The 21,100-nt window shown below is 38.4% G+C and overlaps 1 protein-coding gene across 3 annotated transcripts; it reads left to right on the top strand.

The window, feature by feature from the left end:
- The first annotated feature begins 677 nt into the window (after nucleotides 1–677).
- LOC128514012 (ATPase family AAA domain-containing protein 2-like) lies at nucleotides 678–21,060 on the top strand. Of its 3 annotated transcripts, none has more exons than XM_053487628.1 (29): nucleotides 678–1,221; nucleotides 4,764–4,918; nucleotides 5,042–5,091; nucleotides 5,309–5,477; nucleotides 5,614–5,673; nucleotides 6,423–6,504; nucleotides 6,916–7,015; nucleotides 7,172–7,351; nucleotides 7,959–8,070; nucleotides 9,577–9,681; nucleotides 10,648–10,756; nucleotides 10,856–10,971; nucleotides 11,320–11,494; nucleotides 11,749–11,837; nucleotides 11,925–12,084; nucleotides 12,268–12,358; nucleotides 13,227–13,535; nucleotides 13,719–13,839; nucleotides 14,656–14,842; nucleotides 14,962–15,147; nucleotides 15,902–16,037; nucleotides 16,444–16,640; nucleotides 16,736–16,895; nucleotides 17,622–17,744; nucleotides 18,512–18,655; nucleotides 18,776–19,147; nucleotides 19,506–19,639; nucleotides 20,203–20,331; nucleotides 20,889–21,060. In XM_053487628.1, the coding sequence occupies exons 1-29, from the start codon at nucleotides 1,054–1,056 to the stop codon at nucleotides 20,919–20,921; spliced, it is 4,152 nt and encodes a 1,383-aa protein (XP_053343603.1). In that variant the 5' UTR covers nucleotides 678–1,053; the 3' UTR covers nucleotides 20,922–21,060. The 3 variants fall into 3 exon arrangements, with proteins under 3 accessions (XP_053343603.1, XP_053343604.1, XP_053343605.1); XM_053487630.1 differs by lacking the exon at nucleotides 678–1,221 and adding an exon at nucleotides 1,993–2,121; XM_053487629.1 differs by lacking the exon at nucleotides 5,614–5,673.
- Nucleotides 21,061–21,100: the final 40 nt, after the last annotated feature.

Here is a 21,100-nt window from a genome sequence, read left to right as displayed (position 1 = left end):
AACATGTAAATATAGCTTTAGATAGGAATTCTCATATTTCATAATAAATGGCATTAAATTCATAGAGTATTGCGTTCATCTTATGATCTTTGTTGTTTAATTGCAGTTGGAATCCAGTGAATATTGCAAATTTTGCATTCTTCCTAGTTGTTTAACAGTGGTTGCAATCCAGTAGGTTGGTTACGTTACTGCCCTTCCTAAAATGTCTAATGCATGCTTCCCTGATTTTGTCTTGACTTTTCTGCATTTTTCTGCAACTCTTCGTCTGCTTAATCCAGTTCTTGCACACACAATATTTTTCCCTTTTAGTGCCATTCAGCATCTAGTTGGAGTTCTGTAAGTTGCATCACTGCAACCTATAGATCTCACTCTCTCCTCAGATACTCTGTCCTTTAAAGCTAACTTTCCAGTCCCTTCTATCTCACAAACAACATAAAATACTTCCTTCCATGGTCAGTGACTCCCCATTCTAAAAGACTTTTAACACTCTCCCTAGTGCATAGAGCTGTGACATCATATCTAGCCTCTCCTGCATATATTTCCAGTCACTGTCTGGTTTGTTTTGTAGTACGTCGCTGTTAGTAGGCGTGACCTGTCTTAGCCAATCAGAGCACGTTGCGCGGCTGAACGTCTGGCGCGCCAAAAACACAACCGGAACTCCTTATGACGTGCGATCCCTACGCAAGCCTGATAAAACCGTTTGGTGTTTCGTAACATATTTTAAAAAACAGACAAAACAAATCTTCGCAGTTCGGTTACACTATTAACGTTATTTTCAACGGTTTAACTTCGAGAATACGGCGGAACGGAGTGTATGAAGAGTCCGAGGCTCGTGGTTTATCGGATCTAGGTTACGTCTCGCGAGCACATTCCGCGCTCGGGTCGCGCGCAGCCTCTGTGTGACGTTTATGGCGCCAGAAATCAAGAGGAAAGCGCGTGTTATTTTATAGACAGACATATTCGCGCGCGCGCGTGCGTGCGTATATGATCTGCGCGGTCGATTGTGGGATCCTGTTCGTGTGTGAATGCGCGTTAGGTTATAAAGACTAGACGATGGTGATGCTACGCAGCACGAGCTCGTGTGCCGAGCCGCCTAAGCGGGACTCTGACATGGACACGAGCTCCGAGTTTCTGTCGCTGCGGCGCGCGCAGAGAAAGTCCGCGCGCCTGCGGAAGGGCCCGGATGACAGTTCGAGCAGCGCTGAGACCAGCCCCGCTAATGTGAGTCTCTCTCTCGCTTTCTCTCAGACATGACCCGGGTGTGTTTTGTTTTTTATTACTCTTTCTGAAACTTGACGCTTTTATTTTTTAACCTCCGCAAAAATTTAAGCAGCAGCTAGGTAACTTAGCCGGCTAGTTCAGCAGCTAGCGGCTAGTGAGTTAGCCAATGTGAACATTTGTTAATTTGTCAACGTCCAATTCCAGCTAGCTGTCTCTGTAAAGTGCTGGATTGACTTATTTTTTTGTGTGTTTTTCAAATTGCTGATTATATTTCTCCCAATGTTTAAACAATATGCTGACAGAGAATTTCCTCACTCAATAACAGTAGTGTGTGTGTGTGTGTATAAACAGTGTAACTTAGCAGCGCTGCTCTGAAAGGGTCGCAACAAGTGCGATTTCGATATCAATACTATCCTGTTCCCGGTCTTCGATATTTAGCCAAAATAAAAAGTTGTATGGTTTTACTCTAATCCAAGTCAGCATGCTTGCCTAACTATTACTTAGAAATTAGAAGTCCTATACTGTACATTGTTGCTTCACAATATGACATAAAAGTTGATGGTGGCGCTGATGATGATGATGATGATGATGATTGTTGTTCCCTCTTTCCACCTAATGATGATCTGCATTATTACCTCACAATACGATATAAAAGTGCATAATGAAATCCAGGGCTGTGAATTTCTCGTATTTTTTAAGTTAAAAGACTAGTTCGGTATTGAACCTATAGAAGACGCCATTTGTTAGATATTTTTTGACAATCGGTGGCACTAAAGCTGCTTATGTCTAGGGTTGCCAGCCTTATTTAAACTGAAACTGTATTTTGAAGCTAAAAGACCTGAAGCTGAAAGAAGCTAAAAAGACGCCATTTGTTCCATACTTTTCAGAATCAAAGTGAAGGTAGGGAAAATGAAAAAGCACACATCTAACTTTGTACAAAAATGCGATTATTAGTAAAATAATGCGCATTATGAAATGGCAGCAAATAAACCACAGATCATTTATAATACTGAGAATATATAATCTACTGTACAGTTTCACAGTAATGTATAATTTGTCTGTTTTGTATGAAGTTGTTAAGAATAATATATATACAATCTACACACACCTATGGGGAAATGGTATAGTCTCGATTCTTAATTGGGAGTGTGTAATGTCCTAATGCTGGTTGAAAAAAAAAGAAAACCTGTTAGAGTCAAACAAATTAGCGAAGATATGCAGAAGTTATCCCTTTGTAAAGTTAGGTACTTGGTGAAATAAAGGTGAGTGTAACTTGTGTTCAACCTGTCCTGCTGTGTCGCTAGTTTACATAACACTGGGTATAATTGCATATCCAATGTTTATGCAAAGGAAAGGCAGGGTTTTATTTATTTACCAGGGCTCAGGCACTATAGGGTGCGCATAACCCTTTTGTAATAATTCTATAACCATTTTGTATATGTAAAAATATATATTTTTTCTCACCTTTTTGGGCTTTTTGGAGGGCTTAACATGCTCAAAAATTAGAGGTTGGAATCTGCTGCCATTAGGATGCCTCAGAGTCTGCTTAAATGTGTGCACACGAAACCCGGTGCACCTTTAGAGCTCATTGAGCTAAACAACTTTTGCACTGCATGTCATGGGTTCAACTCAACAGGAAGTCAGTTATTTTGGGTCCTTCGCAAAATGCACCCGATGGATTTTGACTAACTCCTCCTAGGAAATTTATACGATCATCACCAACCCCAGATCAATGTATCCTAAAGACATTGTGGATGCAAAATTCAACACGCATGCGCGCGTGCACACACACACACACACACTTCTCTCTCACACACACACACTAACCCTCAAATGTCATGTGCACGCACAAATGCACTCAACAAATATTTAGGGCCCAAACTTTAATCAGCCCTATATAATGTGTGACGCGTTTAAGTTGTGCGGTGCACCTATATTTTTTATATACATGTATGTGTGTGTGTGTGTGTGTATATATATATATATATATATATATATATATATATATATATATATATATATATTCAGGAGTATCTTCCATACATTGGAGGAACTAAAACCAGTCCCAGACAAATTTCTGTCCATGTGTCTGTATGTCTGTCCAGCAATGTGCTCGACAGAATGTGATGAATCTTTGGCAGACCTTCCGTATCTGCATACGCGTTACATACGCGTTACATACGCGTTACATGCGCATTACTCAATGGAGCCAATCAACTCTTTTTAACATAAATACATGGATGGAATATGCACAACGCACAGAAACGACCGTAATACCCCTACAAAGCGCCCAAATCCTCACAAAACACTAACATTGCAAGTCACAGCATGGCTCACGTAAATAGAAAATCCTGTATGGACAGATCATTGTATGTTGTTATGTCTTCCTGCAGGAAGAAAGCTTTAGAACCAATTTCTCTCATATGTTCCAAAACCGTGGTTCTAATTAACGCAGTACTTGTGAAGCACGGCTATGAGAAAAAACACGGGTCGTTAGAGCAAACATATCCTCAGCAGAGGTGAGGGCGTGTAAAATACTTGAACTAAGAGTGTTAGCCGCTAAGAATCTACTGTAAATGTTAAGTAAGAGTGAGTTATGAACAGTTATGTTTTCCGGATATAAGAGCATCTGCCAAATGCCTAAATGTAATGTACAACATTTTATTTCTTTGTATTAGTAAGTTAGGCAGAGGGTTCTGCTGTGCAGAAAAACAGACATGTACATAGGCTTCAACCTGAAATAATTTTTTATTAGATTAAATCCGATTGGCTTATTCTTAGCTTTAACTGTTTAACTATTTCGATTAAATCTTTAACCATCAACGACGTGTACTAATGATAGTGAAGATAGATTATTACCTCACGTTATAACTTAGAAGTTGATGATGACGTTGATGATGCAATCCGTCTTTCCACACGACGCTGACTACTGTTACACGTGTTTTTCATCCAAAAAGTCTTAAACCCAATTAAACAGGTTTCTTCCAGTATGAAATGCATTTTTGCTGACAAAATTTTTACAAAGTTCTAATGAGTTACGTGTAGCCTTTTTATCACCCTGAACAATCTTGGACATTTTCTTTATCGCTCCATTCTAAATAAAATCTAGACGCTTTGTGCGTTGAAATCCTAGATCAACGTTTCTAGAAAAAGTTAAACAAGCTTTGCAGGCACCAATAGTTACGGTATGTAACGGTCGCTGAGATTACATTTCCCCCCCATTCTGGGGTTGATGTGAACTTTACTCAAAGCTATATAAAACCATTTATATAGAATTTGGCCTCTTCGAGGGTGTGACACATCAAAAGCAGTGAACATCTCACCAATGATTCCTCTGTTAGCATGGATAGTTTAGGCTGTGGCAAAAGTAAAGTGAGAGGACATGAGAAGGAAGAACTTGTGTGCATTCTCTCAATGTACAGCGAATACGCTATTCAGCAACGCAGGTGCTAGTGACAATCGGAAAAAGTCTTAAAAGTAGTAGAACTAAAATGTGCACCATGTTCATGGTATAATGCACTGATGATTGTTTATTTTTTTAGGGTTTTTTGTCTGCTAAAGAAGGAAAAAACAGCATGGGAAGAGACGGCATGAGGACCAGAGCCCAGACAGACAAACATGCAGTTTCTTTCACCAGTGAGGGTAACAAAACAAAAAACTCTCCACAAAAGGATGAGAAAGGCATGAAGCATTTAAGGTACTGTTTCTGTCCAAATCTGATCTGAGGACGTCTTTACTTTCAGAATTACATGGTGCATATAATTTAAATGGTATAATTAAACTAAAGTTTGTTTTTTTATTTTTTTACATTTTTTATTAGGAAATCTCCAAGATTTCAGAAAAATGAGAAATCTGGTGATGAGAATAATGGTAGGTGTTAAGCTCGAGTTCTTTTAATTTTATACTTATGTAGGGATAATGGATTGTATTTCCTAATGTAAACCCTAGGTCTTGTGTTAATTATTGAGTAATTATGGCAGGGGTTGTTACTTCTTAATTTGAAATATGGTATTACCCAAAGTACGAGTAGAATGTCTTAAAATAATGTGTTTGATTTCTTTTTCTCTTTTTTTTTCTCTCCTCAAAGTTGAAGATGAGAGTGACGGGACAACATCCCCACGAACTCTTCGCGCACGGCTACGAGAGAGAAAGGTGGACTCCACCGTGAGACGTAGCTCCAGAATCACGAGATACGCCACAGACCGAAAGTTTAACGCCAGGGATCAGTCTGTTCTCTATGACCGACTGATTACCAAGTATGTTGTTACTTACAAAAATGAATATTAAAATAAGATGTTCTCTTAGACGTGCATTTTATTTTTTATTTTATAGATAGATAGATAGATAGATAGAGTACTTTATTAATCCCAAAGGGAAATTGTATCTTTACAGCAGGCAGCTCACATATTATGCAACAAGTAAGCAACAAGCAAGAATCACAGTGAGGAAAAGGTAAAGTGAAAAGAAAAAAAAAAAAGAAGAATAAAATATTTATACCACAGCGCTGTTGAATTCTTCGATCAGAATTGTCAGTGTGTGGGTGGATTTTCGATAACGGCAGATCAGACCGAGTACACTGCTGACTGTAGGATAAATCAGAGATTTATGTTATTGAGCTCGTTCTCAAAAAAAGACACAAAAGTAGATTTTTGCTTAGCACTTGAGGTTTACCGTGCTTTTCAGTAGCTACGAGCTCGGGCGGATTGACTCATTTTCACCGTAGACGTTGCCGCCTACTGTTACATCCAGTGACAAACGTGTGTAACACAAAAGTTGATGATGTAAAGGAAACGCCTGGTACAGAACTACCTGTTCAAACACCTTGACAAGCAAAATTTGAACAGACTACGAAGGAAATAACGAGACGATGACCACGACCGTTCTAGCTTTTACGTATGAAGTTTTAACAGGAAGTTTCATGGACATTCCGAAAATTGCTGTGGTATAAGTGGAATAGAACACTTGAGGCCATGCTGTTATGGAAAAAAGAAACCAAATTGAAGTGGTAACAGTAACTCTGCTTCATGTTGCATCACTTGTTGATCTTTTTTTTCCTTTAACATCGTGTTGGCAAGTGTTTGATTTCTTAGATGCTTAGCGCTGACTTGATCTAAAAAATAAAATTAAAAAAATTAAATTTTGGATTGCAGCTGCATCCTGACTTAGCTGAGAGTTTACTCTTAAAAATGTTTCCCCTCCAGCACTGCAGAAGCAGTTCTCCAGAAAATGGATGACATGCAAAAAATGCGTCGAAGGCTGAGAAGCAGAGAATCGAAAAAGGAGGTAAGCTCGGTTAGTTATGTCCTGAGAAGTACAGTGCGCTTACACATGCACACACATGGCTCTTGATCACATTATTTTCTTTCTCTTTCTTTCTTTTTTAACCCCCTGCCAGCTTCTACAGCTCTACTAGTCACTTTTTGTTATTCAATATTAAAACTAAATAAGATTAAAAAAAAATTTTTTTTAAACTTTAAAACTAAATTTGGATTTAAGTGTTTAATTTTTAAGTGTCAATAGAATAAAACCAGTTCCTCACAGGAGTAAAATAATAAGTCAAATAAAAAAAAAAAAAAAATAGCAAGAATTGCAAAATTTGATTCTGCATCTTGTAAAAATGACTTGATCCCAACGATTATTAAAAGAAAATGCATGTTTTGTTTCAACATCTGGATTTCCCTAATTACTGTGTAGGATCTTATAATCTACACCGGAACCAAGAGGAAGAGAACCACAAGGTCTTCCGTGAGAACACACGAGGAGAGTGAAGATGAGGAAGAGAGCGACCATGATGGTAATTAGTTCTTTGCAGGTGTTGGAGGTTATTGGAAACATGTTGTGCTATAAAATGTTCATTCAAGTTTCACTTTTAAGTCCAAATTTCTTGTTCTGAGAACCGTTTTGTAGGAAGGTTTTTCAAACTAACTATATAAGGTACAAAAAATTTTAGAATTCACTGATCAAGACGATGAAAATGAAGACGGAGAAGGAACAGGAGAAGATGATGAGGAGGAGGAGGAGGAAGAGGACCATGATGAAGGTGATGATGACGAGGAGGAAGAAGATAATCAGAAACGCTATGAATTCAGACAGAGGAAAGCTGTTGTGCGCTACCAAGCTCCTCTTGAGGGTCAGTATTATGCAGTCACAGCCCAGCTTTAAGTAAAAACATTGGTGGGGGTAATCTCTTTCCTCAGGCGCGATTACAGTTTTGTGTGGGGAAAGGGGACAGATTTAGTCAAGTGGATTGAATTACATGCTTTACACTGTATACAGTATATTTGTGTCAAAGGCATACAAGACTCACTTTGTTGGACTTGAGAACAAATCAGACTTACAAACGTGCTCCCCGTGTGTAAGTTAAGGGACTACCTGTATTCATGTTACAGAGGGTGATTTTACAGTATTGTCATCGTGGAAGAAGCCATTATTTGATGTGCGAGTTGTGGCACTGCACACAGTCCGCAATGGTGCTCATAATAATAATAAATAATTCATGGCATTCAATCTGTATTACTGGGAGAGCATTCCTCACACCATTACACTACCACCACCAGCCTCAACTGTTGACATTAGGCAGATTGTCTCTCTTTAGTATATGTATACCTTTTTTTAGTTTAATGTTTTCCTTAATTTTTTTTTCACATTTTTCTGCAGGACTTATTTGGTAGTCACTTGGTTTTCCTCTTTTATATTTGTCTTGTTTATCTTGTCTTCTATTTTATTTTCATTTACAGAGCCGAGGAAGCAGAGCATATTTTTCCGCCGGCACTCAACCCCAACCAGGCGGAGGTATCCGTATAGCACCACAGGGCCGTGCAGTCCATACAGCAGCCGCAGAAGTAGCAGGTTACCGTTGCATTTCTACATTTATGTGCAGGTTATAGCTTGGGGATGATCTACTGACTAAATTACTTTAAAAAGATTTCCTTGAAGATCTGCCATTTTTAATCCTTTGGGTTACAGGTCAGGGTGTGACCACCCCTGATTATACACCTAATCTAATTTTTACAGTGAAACCTTGGATTACGAGCATAATTCATTCAGGAAGCGGGCTCATATTCCAAAACGTAAACCAAATTTAATTTTTTCATAAATGATGGAAACTCAAATTATTTATTCAACAGCTCAAAAAATAAATACATAAAAATAATTACTGTAAAATTAAAACAAATTAACCTGCACTTTACCTCCCGACAGATAAGTATTTTCGTTTATGCGCGCAGGCACTGTTTGTGTTTGTGTGAGGAGACTCTTACTTGCCACCCCTCCTGTATCCCCTTTCTCATCTTACACAGTAAACCTTTCTTATTTGAAATTTACAGAAACACACATACACAGACATTTATGAAAAGAGTGTTTTACAAGGAACATCACTAATGACACTCGTGTGAGCGCATACTAACGGAATAACTGCTGTAAAGTAAAACAAACATTAAATTAATCTGCACTTAACCTTTAAAAAGAAACGCGACAAAGCAGTGTTTCTGTGTAGAGCAGAGTGTGTGTAAAGCACAGAGGGGGTGCCTCACTCACACACACACACTAAAGGCGAGAGAGAGTGTGTGTGTGTGTGAGAACCGGCACGGTGTCAAAATACGTGCACAACGTACACATAACGACAAGCTGAGAAAGAAAATGAATTTTTAACCTTCTAATGAGACTTTCTTTTGCTTTATAAGCGTGCACACGTGTGTTATGAGAAACAGTACACGCACGCTGTACACACGCGCTTACAAACACAAAATAAAAGTTTTACGCACACACATTTGGTCATAGTGTTATTGTAAACAGTACACACGTCCACGGATGTTAATTATACCAGTAAGAGAGGAGCACTAAGACCCAGCAGGGAAGACGATTACCCACAATTCCGAAGCACAAGAGAGACAAAAACCACTGGCTCTGTGATCATGTGACGCTCGACGTCAAAACAAGAAGCGCATGCGTGATACATGATACTCGGGTACTCGTAAACCAAGACTTGCTCGTTTTTTTTAAGTCAAAATTTATTTAAAAAAAATCTTTGCTCGTCTTGCGGAACACTTACAAACCGTGTTACTCGCAATCTGAGGTTTTACTGTAGTTCCACTTTTTGTCTGCTTCTGCAGTTTTGGGAGAGTTGGACTTGATGGGTAAGATCAAGCTTTTTAAGGCTCTTCATCACTAAAAAACATTATTGCAGCCGGTTTTATGCAAACACTTTGGATAAAGATATGGATTAAGGGTGTTTGTTTGTGTCAATTTCGTGTTGGTGTTGAAATTAAATTATTACATATTCTATTTAGTATCGGTTTCTTTTTTTTCTAACTTTTTTGAAAAAATCTTGAACGTCTTTGATTGATCTTCCTCCAGACGGAGACATGCCATCCACAGTAGTGACTCAACCTCCTCATCTTCATCGGACGAGGAGATATTCGAGAGGTGGATGAGTAAAAGCTGGGGCAAGTCAACAAACAGGTGAAAAAGTCTCTAATAAAATCCTAATGAAAAGTGTACTTGACGATTACTAATTAAGTTTTTTATTAAATTAGCTGATCTCAAGGGGGGAAACAATGCACCAGATTAAAAAGAAATCTGTTTGGATGATTTTCTTTAAATGTTTAGGTGATGTTATAGAAAAGGAATCAGATTTGGGGTGATGTGATGCATCCTGATGCAAAACTGAGCTAATAAGTATTGTCCATCTGAAGTTTATTATTTTCTTATGACAGCATGTTACATTGTTTTATTTCTTTTACCCTGCATGGTGGTGATAGTAGATATAGGTTATCCCATATATAAGAGGAGATATATATGGGGATATGTGTGACAGATGCTTCACATTAATTAATATGAGGTTATTAATGAATATATTTTATATATTGCAGCACAATCCCTTGTGTATTATTCCTTACATTTTGTTTTTAGGTAGTCACTTACTTTACATTATGATTTCTTTTAATGTCAATCCGTTTACATACGGTTCTATCTCGGGTGTCTCGCACTCACGCACACACCCTGCTTCACCAAGGTCTCTGTCCCCACAAGGTCTCATACACACACACTTTTTCTTTCTCTCTCTCTCTCTCACACACACTTTTTTCTCTCTCTCTCTCTCTCTCTCTCTCTCTCTCTCTCTCTCTCTCTCTCTCACACACACACACTTTTTCTCACTCTCTCTCTTTCTCTCTCTCACACACACACACACACTTTTTTTCCTCTCTCTCTCTCTCTCTCTCTCTCTCTCTCTCTCTCTCTCTCATTTAGTCACTCAAACACACACACACTCCGAGGTCCCCGTCCCAAAGAGATATCTCAGATATCTCACACCGGCATCACCTAGGTCTTCGCCCCCACAAGGTCACACAGACACACACATCAATCAAAGGTGCTTTGATTTTTCTATTTGTTTATTTATTCATTTAATAATCTTTTGTTTTGTAGATGCTTTCCAATAAACTTCAAGAAAGAGGATATTTTAGGAATCCACAAGGACCGTGTTAAGATTGGTGCCAGTCTTGCAGACGTTGATCCAATGCAGATTGATAAGACGGTTTGTGTGTTTTCATCTTTTGCTTATTGTTTGTAACGTACATTCTATCATTTAACAAGAAACCATTTTTAGCTAATTGTTGACTTTACCTGGTTCTAGGTGCGCTTTGACAGTATCGGTGGTTTGAATAGACACATCTCTGCCCTGAAGGAGATGGTGGTCTTTCCTTTACTCTACCCTGAGGTTTTTGAGCGCTTTAAGATTCAGCCTCCAAGGTAATAAATGCACTACTACAAAACTAAATCTGTGGTACTTCATTATAATATTGCTCCTAAACATTTTCTCAGGGGTGTTTAGATGATTGAGTTTGGATATTAATAAGAGATGTAAGGGTTATTAATCTGACCGTTGGAGCAAATGGAGCTTGCATATAGCAAAAAAAGATTGCTATTTTGTACAACTAAATGCATCTTAAGCACGTTACACTTAATCAAACCAAAACGTTTATTACGCATGTATGCTAACCGCTCTACCTCAAAACCTTTGTCAGTGCTAAACTTTTTTTTTTTCTTTTTAAATCATCATAGTTTTTCTTCATTATCTCGTGTGGATTGCATTTGCAGAGGCTGTCTGTTTTATGGTTCTCCTGGCACCGGGAAGACCCTGGTGGCACGAGCGCTGGCCAATGAGTGCAGTCAAGGAGAGAAGAGAGTGGCCTTCTTTATGAGGAAAGGAGCCGACTGCCTCAGCAAATGGGTAGGAGAATCAGAAAGACAGCTCCGACTGCTCTTCGACCAGGTACGTACTCTTAATTTAAATGTACAATACATGGTTAGTAAATTATCGTCACTGTGTTGTCTATATTGTTACTAGTTTTTCAGGTCTTTCTTTTGGTGCTCATAAAATGTCAGTATCCTGAATATTAGTCAGGTTCAATAGAGAGATGTCTTTTTTAATATATATAAGTACATTACTAAATAAATCTGGTAGCTAAGAAATGTCTTCTATAACTCCATATTTTATTTTTATTTTTATATATATTCGTCTTGAAGGCTTATCAGATGCGTCCATCTATTATATTCTTTGATGAAATCGATGGGATTGCACCTGTACGTTCTAGTAGACAAGACCAGATCCACAGGTATGTTTAGCATTTTGTTCAGAATCTCATTTTAAAGCACTTTAGGGTATGTACTAGTTTTAATTATTGTCACCCTTTGGGCAACAGCTCCATTGTGTCCACTCTTCTGGCATTAATGGACGGACTGGACGCTCGTGGTGAGGTGGTTGTCATTGGAGCTACTAACCGTCTGGATTCCATAGATCCCGCGCTCAGACGGCCCGGACGCTTTGACAGGGAGTTTCTGTTCAGCCTTCCTGACAGAGAGGTGCGTCAAAAAAAAAAAAAAAAATCTAATTATGGTGTCGGGAGATTTACGCATTAAAGAAAAGCTAATTATTTTGTGTAACTTGAATAATTTGGACACTGACTTCTAGTAGCTAGTTATTGGAGCAGCTGGCTGCCTAAAAAAAAAAAGGCTTAAGGTAAAGTAACATTTGCTTGTTTTCAGGCTCGCAAAGATATTTTAAAGATCCACACCCGACAGTGGGATCCACAGCCATCAGATGCATTTCTTGAAGAACTAGCTGATAAGTGTGTTGGTAAGTTTTCTATTGCATTACATCACAAGGCATAAGTCTTAACAGGTCTTAAATGTCATGCATGCTGGCTTAATAAATAATAAAAATAAAAAAAACACCTTAAAGCATTTTATCCTGATTTTGAAAACCACGAAAGTGATGTTGATGTATCACAAGCAATGAAATGGCAGAAAACACTTGATGATTTTGGAAAAAAAATATGTAAAATGTGGTGTGATCCCGCTTCACATGAAACCTGAGGGGTACCCCACCACAAGTGGATTAATTTCCCATTTATTGCACATACCCCAATGGTTGCTCTTGTTCCACTGCAGTTTAGCAACAATAATTAATTCCTTAAAGAATTTGATATTTTTATTTTTAGTGACGCAAACCGAAAACGGTTCTTACCAGTTTCAATGAATCAGTCCGCGAGCACAATGATAGGAGATGGCTGTCCTGTAAAGCTGCCCCCATGGAGAAAATCCTTAGCAAAATAGAGTTCACAGTCCAATACAGTGGAAAAACAGCGGTCAACATCTGAGTCGAAATTGCGTCCAGGATTCCCTTCGTGATTTAAAGGCGCAGAGACAGACAGCACTGTTGCATTTCACTGTGAGATTAATCTCTTAGGCGCAATTACATTTTTGGGGGACAGATTTAGTCAAGTGGATTCGTATGCTTTACATTGTATATTTGTATCAAAGGCATATAAGACTCAATTTGTCTGACTTAAGAACAAATCAGACTTGAAACTTGTTCGTAAGTCGGGGACCACCTTTAAATGGAATCACTTTCCGTAAATCATTCCTTAACCTTTTTGAACCATATTTAGAATTATCAATAGATGATTTAATAATAAGTCTTGTGTAATTTGTGTCTCTCTTAGGTTACTGCGGCGCAGACATTAAAGCAGTGTGTGCCGAAGCAGCTCTCTGCGCCCTGCGCCGCCGCTACCCCCAGATCTACTCCTCGTCACAGAAACTGCTTTTGGATGTCTCGTCTATTAGCGTGGAGGGCCGTGACTTCCTGTCTGCCATGAGGAAAATCGTGCCTGCGTCCCAGAGGGCTGTGGCATCCCCGGCCAAAGCCCTCACACCTGAAGTTCAGCCCCTGCTGGCTAATGCACTTAATCATGCCATGAAGGCCCTGCAGAAGGTTTTCCCTCATGTGGAACAGGGCATCAAGAAGAAGAACAGTATGTTTACATAATTTGTGATTGTCATCAGTGCATCCCTGACTTTTCTTTCTTTTTTTTATTTATTTACAATACTGTCTGGTTATCAGTGCCTATTCATAATTATAAGTAATTTTGCAGTGGTTGCTAAGGACCTCGCAAACAAGCAGTGTCGGTCAATCCTTTGTCTCCTGTGTGTTGTAGATTGTGCAGCTGGTGTTTTAGACGATCTGCTTCAAAGTGATGATGAGGCCCCAACTATGTGCATTGGTAACCCTGCACAAACTAACAAAGGTCCAACTGGCTCCTGTCTCCATTTAACCAAGTCAGTGTTCAATATATCAGTTTAATATTAAGTGATGCTTTCTAATTACCAGAAATGTTATGTCATTAATCTGCTGTGTGTGCATGTGTGTAGGGCTGTAGCTATCGAATATTTCAGTAATCGAGTATTCTACCAAAAATTTAATCGAGTAATTGGATAAAATGTACTTTTGTTTAATTTAACAGCAATGTAAAATATATAAGAGAAACAAAGATTAATGTTTTTTTTTAAAAGAATAATCAACTTTTATTTTTTTTTAAATGCCTACAGCATTTTATCAAAAATAAACACTGTCATTATTCACAATACAAGGAATAGCTTAAAGTTGACTGAGATGAATTAAGTGCATTACGGTGTCATACATTCTTATTTTAAAGCTTTTTCTCAGATGCAAAAACAAAAAAAAAGGATTTCAAATGATTTGAAGTATCAAAAAATTAAGGCAACAAAAACTTTCAGAACTAAAAGTTCTCTGCTATGGCTCGCTGATAATTTTATCGCTCCCTTCCATTTTGCAGTCCGCAACAGAACGCTCCCTCAAATCAATACACAGCTAACTGCTTGCGTCTCCTTTCCGCTTTGTGGGTGGCTATCGTCGGTGTTAAGTGGCGGCTTGTCACGCCAAACAAATAATTGCACAAAAACATAACGCAAGCTTTTGAAATTAACTAAAAAGAAGCTTTGAGGCAGAAGATTTTGGCTCGATAATTTTTTGTAATCAAATTACTCAAGTTACTCGAGGAATCGTTTCAGTCCTACGTGTGTGTGCATGCTATTGGAGTTTTCATGTTTTTTAGTTGTGTTTGTATGACGCAGGAGTGCTATCCAAGAGCCAACCACGTTTAGGCCCCGACTGCTGCTCTGTGGGAATCCAGGTTCAGGGCAGAGCACACACCTGGCCCCTGCAATGCTGCATGCCCTGGAGAAGTTTACTGTCTACACCCTGGACATGGCGATGCTTTTCGGGGTCAGCACTACCAGCCCAGAGGAGGCGTGTGCACGGGTACACCATATAAACACAACACTGTTTGCTAATTCTATCAGTAAACATGTCCGTACCACCTTAGTGGTTCTTGATTGATTGATTGATCAGTTGTTGTTTTTTTCCCCCCTTTTATCCAGCTGTTCTGCGAGGCTAAGAGAACATCTCCGAGTATCCTGTACATACCACACATGCAGCGCTGGTGGGAGACTGTGAACCCAGCACTCAGGGCCACCTTCCTCAGCCTCCTGCAGGACATCCCATCCTTTTCACCCATCCTCCTCCTCGCCACCTGCAACCTACCGTATGACTCCCTCGACGGAGAGGTACGCATAACCCCTTCTGACTAGGTGTGTAACGGTACGCTTAAAGTCACGGTTTGGTACATGCCTTGGTGTTGAAGTCACAGTTTGGTATCTTTTGAGTGAGGGAAAGAAATGTACCTTATAAAATGGCAAAATGGTCATAATTCTATGAGTGCATAAGGAAAACATAATGATTTATCTTTTTTTTTTTAATTATAAGAACAATATTGAAAAATCTGGTCTAGGTATCTATGGAAAATCATGCAAACGAAGACGGTTCTTTTAAAGAAGGGTACTCTAGTACCCCTGGATTGGCATTTAGTGATCATTTTGATTTCATACACATTTTTCACATTTCATACAAATTTCCATGATTTTCTTTTGATTGTGTAAAGCTGCTTTGCGACAATGGCGATTTGTTAAAAGCGCTATACAAATAAAATTGAATTGAATTGAAATTGAATTTAATGGAGATAATTCCCACCCAATGCCCAAACCCCAGCCCAGCCACTGGATGCAGTGCCGGTCCCAAGCCCGGATAAAATGGGAGGGTTTCGTTAGGAAGGGCATCCGGCGTAAAACCTGTGCCACGTTGTGTGTGGATCGGATGGTCCGCCGTGGCGACCCCTCGACGGGAGCAGCCAAAAGACTAACAACAATAGGTTTCTAAAGAAGTATGTTCCTAAAGTAGAATACTATTATAGGATCTTTTATAGGATCCTTTCCATTTTTTTAGTTATTTATTTATTTTTGTTTGCTGTGTTTTTGTCTTTAGGTGCAGAATCTGTTTTGTATCGAGCATGGGGAGGTGTTCGATGTCCCGCTTCCCTCCAGAGAGGATAGGCGCTTTTTCTTTGAGGATCTCATACTGAACCAAGCTGCCAAAGCTCCTCTATCTAAAAGAGAAGCAGGTATGTGATCGTTTATTAAAATATTTTTTATCCTTTTTGTGCCAGGGAAAAACAAAAAAAATATATTAATAGAATAATTGAACTGTTTTAAATTCTTTAAGACCTTCATCACACTCTCTGTTAAGGGGTTTAGGTGGGATGAGAAGAGCTGACTCTGAAATGCCATGGTGTCTAATTTTTATCACCAGTATGGAAATGTTTCAGTTTATATTGAATTTGTTTAGTCTCAGATCTCAGCAAGAGATGTGTCTTTTTCAGTCAAAAGCTAAGTAAAGTTCAACACTTGAGTGACATAATGCAGAACATTCTGATTGGACAGGATTAATAGAGGTCAAATAAATTCTATTAGCATTAGTTAAAGGCATTTGAAATTAGTTCCAAACAAGTCATGAATGTATGTTCACAGTTCGCCGGGCTCTAGAAGTCCTCCCAGTGGCGCCTCCACCGGCCCCTCGCCAGCTGTCTGAGCAAGAGCAGCAGAAATTAGAGGAACAGGAAGAGGACACGCTCCGGGAACTCCGCCTTTTCCTGCGTGATGTCACCAACAGACTCGCTCAGGACAAGCGCTTCAAGGCCTTCACAAAGCCGGTGGACACTGAAGAAGTCAGAGTCTTCTTATTTTATAATTCACAAATTGCTGTGTTCAAGTGTTATCATGATACTTAAGTCAACAAATCTTGTCTTCTTGAAATCTCCAGGTTCCCGATTACACTACAGTCATTAAGCAACCCATGGACCTGTCCACAGTCCTCACTAAAATCGACCTGCACAAATATGTCACTGTGAAAGACTACCTTCATGATGTGGACCTGATCTGGAAGAATGCTTTGGAGTACAATCCAGACAAAGATCCATCAGGTAAAGTAGGAATGCAATCACAATGGCTGGAAATCAAATTTTTAAAAAAAAAGATTTTAATTTATTTATATATACACTACTACTACTACTACTTTTGGGATCACTTGCAGATTTCTATGTTTTTGTTTGGTGATTTATTTTGTACATTCTACGTTAATACTAGCGATTTCAAAACTATGAAATAACACTCATGGAATTAGGTAATTATGTAACAATAGTAGTCAGTTGTTATTTTAAGACACGGAGGTCAGCTGTTCTGGAATTACTTACAAGAACAGTAAAACTCGTCAAGCACCATGGTGAAACTGGCTCTCATGAAGACCATCCCAGGAAAGCAAGACCAAAACTTACCTCTGCTACCAGCCTCAAAAATCGCCAATTAACAAACAGGACCACAGGTTAAAGCCATTATGAAGGATTTACAGATCATGAGTAGTAGATCCATCTCCACATTAACTGTTAAAAGAAGATTATTGTATATTTTGGACACCTTCAGTATGGCTTTATAATCAGCAACAACCATGGAGAAGATAGGAAGTGATCTTAAACTTTTGAGCGGGTGTGTATGTATATATCACCAGTCACCTCCCGATACAATATTGTCACGACCCTTGCGTGCCAATTCAATTAAAATTGCTATATTTAAATATATTATAACACTAATGAATAAGTGTGGCTGAAGCAATTATTATTTTTTTGTGTGTGTTTTTGTGTTTTTCGTTTCAGATCGTCTGATTAGACATCGTGCCTGCACACTCAAGGATGCTGTTCAAGCCATCATCAAAGATGAATTGGATGAAAACTTTGAAAAGATCTGTGTTGACATCAAGGAGTCGCGTATGAAACGAGGTTTTAGTTTATTTATTTATTTATTTATTTATTCAAGTGTTTGTCCTACTAAAAACTTTGTATTAAACTAAAATACAATGCTTTAATTATAAAGGCAATATACTGTAGCCGCACTGACATTCTACTTAGTAAAACAGGCAACTGCTTTGGTTTACATTTACATCCAGGCATTTGGCAGACGCTCTTATCCAGAGGCACCTACAAAAAGTGCTTTTGAAGTTTCCATTAATGGATATATATTCGCTGGGTTACTAGGTTACTAACGAACTGCTGCCAGTCAAACACAATTGGAAAGAGTTTTTTTTTTTTTTTGGGGGGGGGGGGGGGGTTTGAAATGGAATATATACTGATCAGCCATAACATTATGGCTTTATGGCCTTGGCTGCCCATGATCCTGTCACCAGTTCATATAATGGCATATAATTAATAATCACCATTGTTCATGTCACCTTGTGGTTAATTTTATGGCTGATAAGGTTATAATTATGACTTAGGTTTCCAGTACAGAAATGATATGGGAATAAATGATCGTGCACATTAGTGTGAATGACATCATGTTGTACCTGGTGAACGAGGAGGGAAATAGAAATCTGCCCATTAGCTTGTGCTCCAAGATGGCTTGTACCATTTTAGAGGATTTCTCCCCTTTCTTAGCTTTCTTTTTTTTAAATTTTTTTTTTTAACCAATTTCAACATAAATGTCAAATTGAATGCTGTCTTGGATGGACTGTGGGGGGAAAAAAACGCATTAACGTGTTTATTTTCAGGTTGTACATCATCCAGGTTTACACCTTCATATTACCACGTTCTGCCTAAAGTCCAGACATCATTAGAGCCAAAGACTAATGAGAGCGGCCCATCCAAAGACATGGGCCCTGTTACAGCAACAGTCACTACACCAAAGCAATCAGGTAATTGCTCGTGAAGCACATTGTCAGTTTGCCATGATTACAGTGGCTGCATTTTATTACTTTTTTTTTTTACTTTCAAACATTTATGCTAAAGATGTACTATTGACTTTTTCTTTTCAGCTGGACAGAAGAAACGAAAGCGCAGGAAGCTTTGGAGCAATGGGTTTATGCGCCGTAAAAAGTCCACACAGTCGCACACGAAAGAGTCGAACGGACCCGAGTCAGAAGACGATGACGACGAGGATGATGATGGAGAAGAGGAAAAAACGCCAGAGAGGGTGGAAAAGGAAGTAAATGAGACCGAACAGATGGATGTGGAGAACAAGGAGAACGATCCTACCGCAACAGAAGAGAGAAATGAGGTCCAGGAAGCTGTACGCAGCCACAGTGGATTCGCCAGCGGTGCAGAAGGAGAGTCCACTGATTTCTCTGTGGATGGGACCCAGAATGGAAAATTATCTCCTGTTCTGGATGGGGAGAGTGGGAACAGTGGTGAGTTTCAACCAGTGGAACACATGAGTGATAAGAGGGTAGAGTCTTGTGCTGAGGAATGGGTTGGGTGATTCATGTGATATAAACGATGAAGTTGTGTGATGAAGTGGAGTCAGTGTTACCACTTGGCAGTTGATAAAACTTACATAGAACCTTGTGTTTAATTTTTATTAATGTTGTGAAACATCCCCGAGACTAGACTTGCATTGCTTTTTGTGTAGCAGCTATAAAGTTTTTTTTCTTTCTTTCTTTTTTCAATATCTTTCCATGTCAGTAAAACATAATGAAGGAGAATGTAGACGCTGGTACTTATTGGTCTTAATTATTTTCTTCTTCCTTTTTTATTATTTTTTTAAAGCAAAATGGATGAGGCGTTTGACCAGAGGTTTCAAGTTACATGCTCAGCAGCAGAAGCTTTCCGACGTTAACACAGTCATGGAGATCTTGGAGCAGAGGAGCCAGCCACTCATTGTGGATCACAACAAGCTAAAGGTGACCGCTTATTAAAGGGTCAGAAATAAACGCTGCATGGATTAGTTTTAAACACATGCCACCAGAAATAAGACTGAGGTGGTTTGTAGGAAGAATAGACTTGTAATCAACAGTTTGCATGAACATTCAAAACAAAATGTGTGCTTGGTTAGTGGATTTAATAAGACTACTTTTTTCAGCAGGAAAAAAAAAATAGGACAAGTTAGGTTCAGCAAGAGCATTTTATCATCCTTTTTTAGTAAAATAATTGCTAACGGTTCTTTTGGAAGTACAGCATGGTGTTTTCAATGATTTAATATTTCATTTATGATTATTGTACTTTTGCTAAATTGGTAATGATATAAGGATGAAACAAATGCTCCCTTCTGAGATGAAAACTAATTCACCCGAAATATCTGACTTACTATGTACTGTAGAGTGTTTATGGGACTGTTTTAGTATGTAAGTGGTACATTAGTAAGTGGTATAATCGATTAGTTTTTAATCTCTTGTTTCTGCTTAGCAATTCTGCTTAGATTCTGTTAGCAGGTTGTTGTGCGTGACTCATGTGTTTTGGTTTTTAGGATCTTTTGCAGAAGGTGGTAGTAAAGACTGAGGGTTACGAGGTTGACCGTCTGGAGAAACTTTATGCTTGTTTGAGCCAGAGCATCTATAGACACAGGAGAAATTATGACAAAACAGCACTTGTACAGGTATGGATTGTAATAAAAAATTATTACTACACAGGATACTTGGTTCCTTTAGTCTTTTTAAGCAGTTGATATTTGCTTTGATTGATAAACCAAATTCCATTTAATGTACATTTTTGATTGAAGTGTTCATAACAGGTTTTTGCATTAAAATATTGATGAGGGAAATGAGCATATAATAGTTTTACATTTAACATTTTACAAGTAATGTTAAAGAGTACTTAAAAATTTAACAAAGAAATGCTGTTTGGTGTTGATATTAAATATAACAGCAGTATAGAATTTCAGTGTGTGTCACTTGGCTTGTATGCCTGTGATTTACAATTCTGGTCACTGGCAAATCGACCGGTTCATCACTATAATAAATGTAAAAAATAGTTTTTTAAAAATCACCTTTGTAGTCAATGAGGTGATCCGTGAATCTTTTTTTTTTTTTTTCAGTTTTTTTTCTCAGTCAGGATGATGATATTCGTTACATTAAACGGTGCAGTTTTGCTTGTGTGATTATTACTTGTATTGTAAAACTAAACTAATTGTCATTCATTTTTATTTCTTTACAGGAGATGGCAAAGGAAGTGGAGGAGTTTTCATAGTTATCCATAATAATAATACTAATAATACTAATAATACAAATAATATTCAAACAGTAAATAAATTATTTTAATACAGCTCTCAAAACTTGAGTGATGTATATATTACATGTTGCTGATTCTATTAAAATGTTTGTCAGCATTTTGTTGTCTTGTGCTTTTCTGTGATCTTTATGGAGTAG

The sequence above is a fragment of the Clarias gariepinus genome, chromosome 26 (genome assembly GCF_024256425.1).
Source record: "Clarias gariepinus isolate MV-2021 ecotype Netherlands chromosome 26, CGAR_prim_01v2, whole genome shotgun sequence".
NCBI classification, from domain to species: Eukaryota; Metazoa; Chordata; class Actinopteri; order Siluriformes; family Clariidae; genus Clarias; species Clarias gariepinus.
The sequence above is the reverse complement of the archived record's forward strand: the minus strand, read 5'-3'. Positions and strand labels throughout refer to the sequence as shown.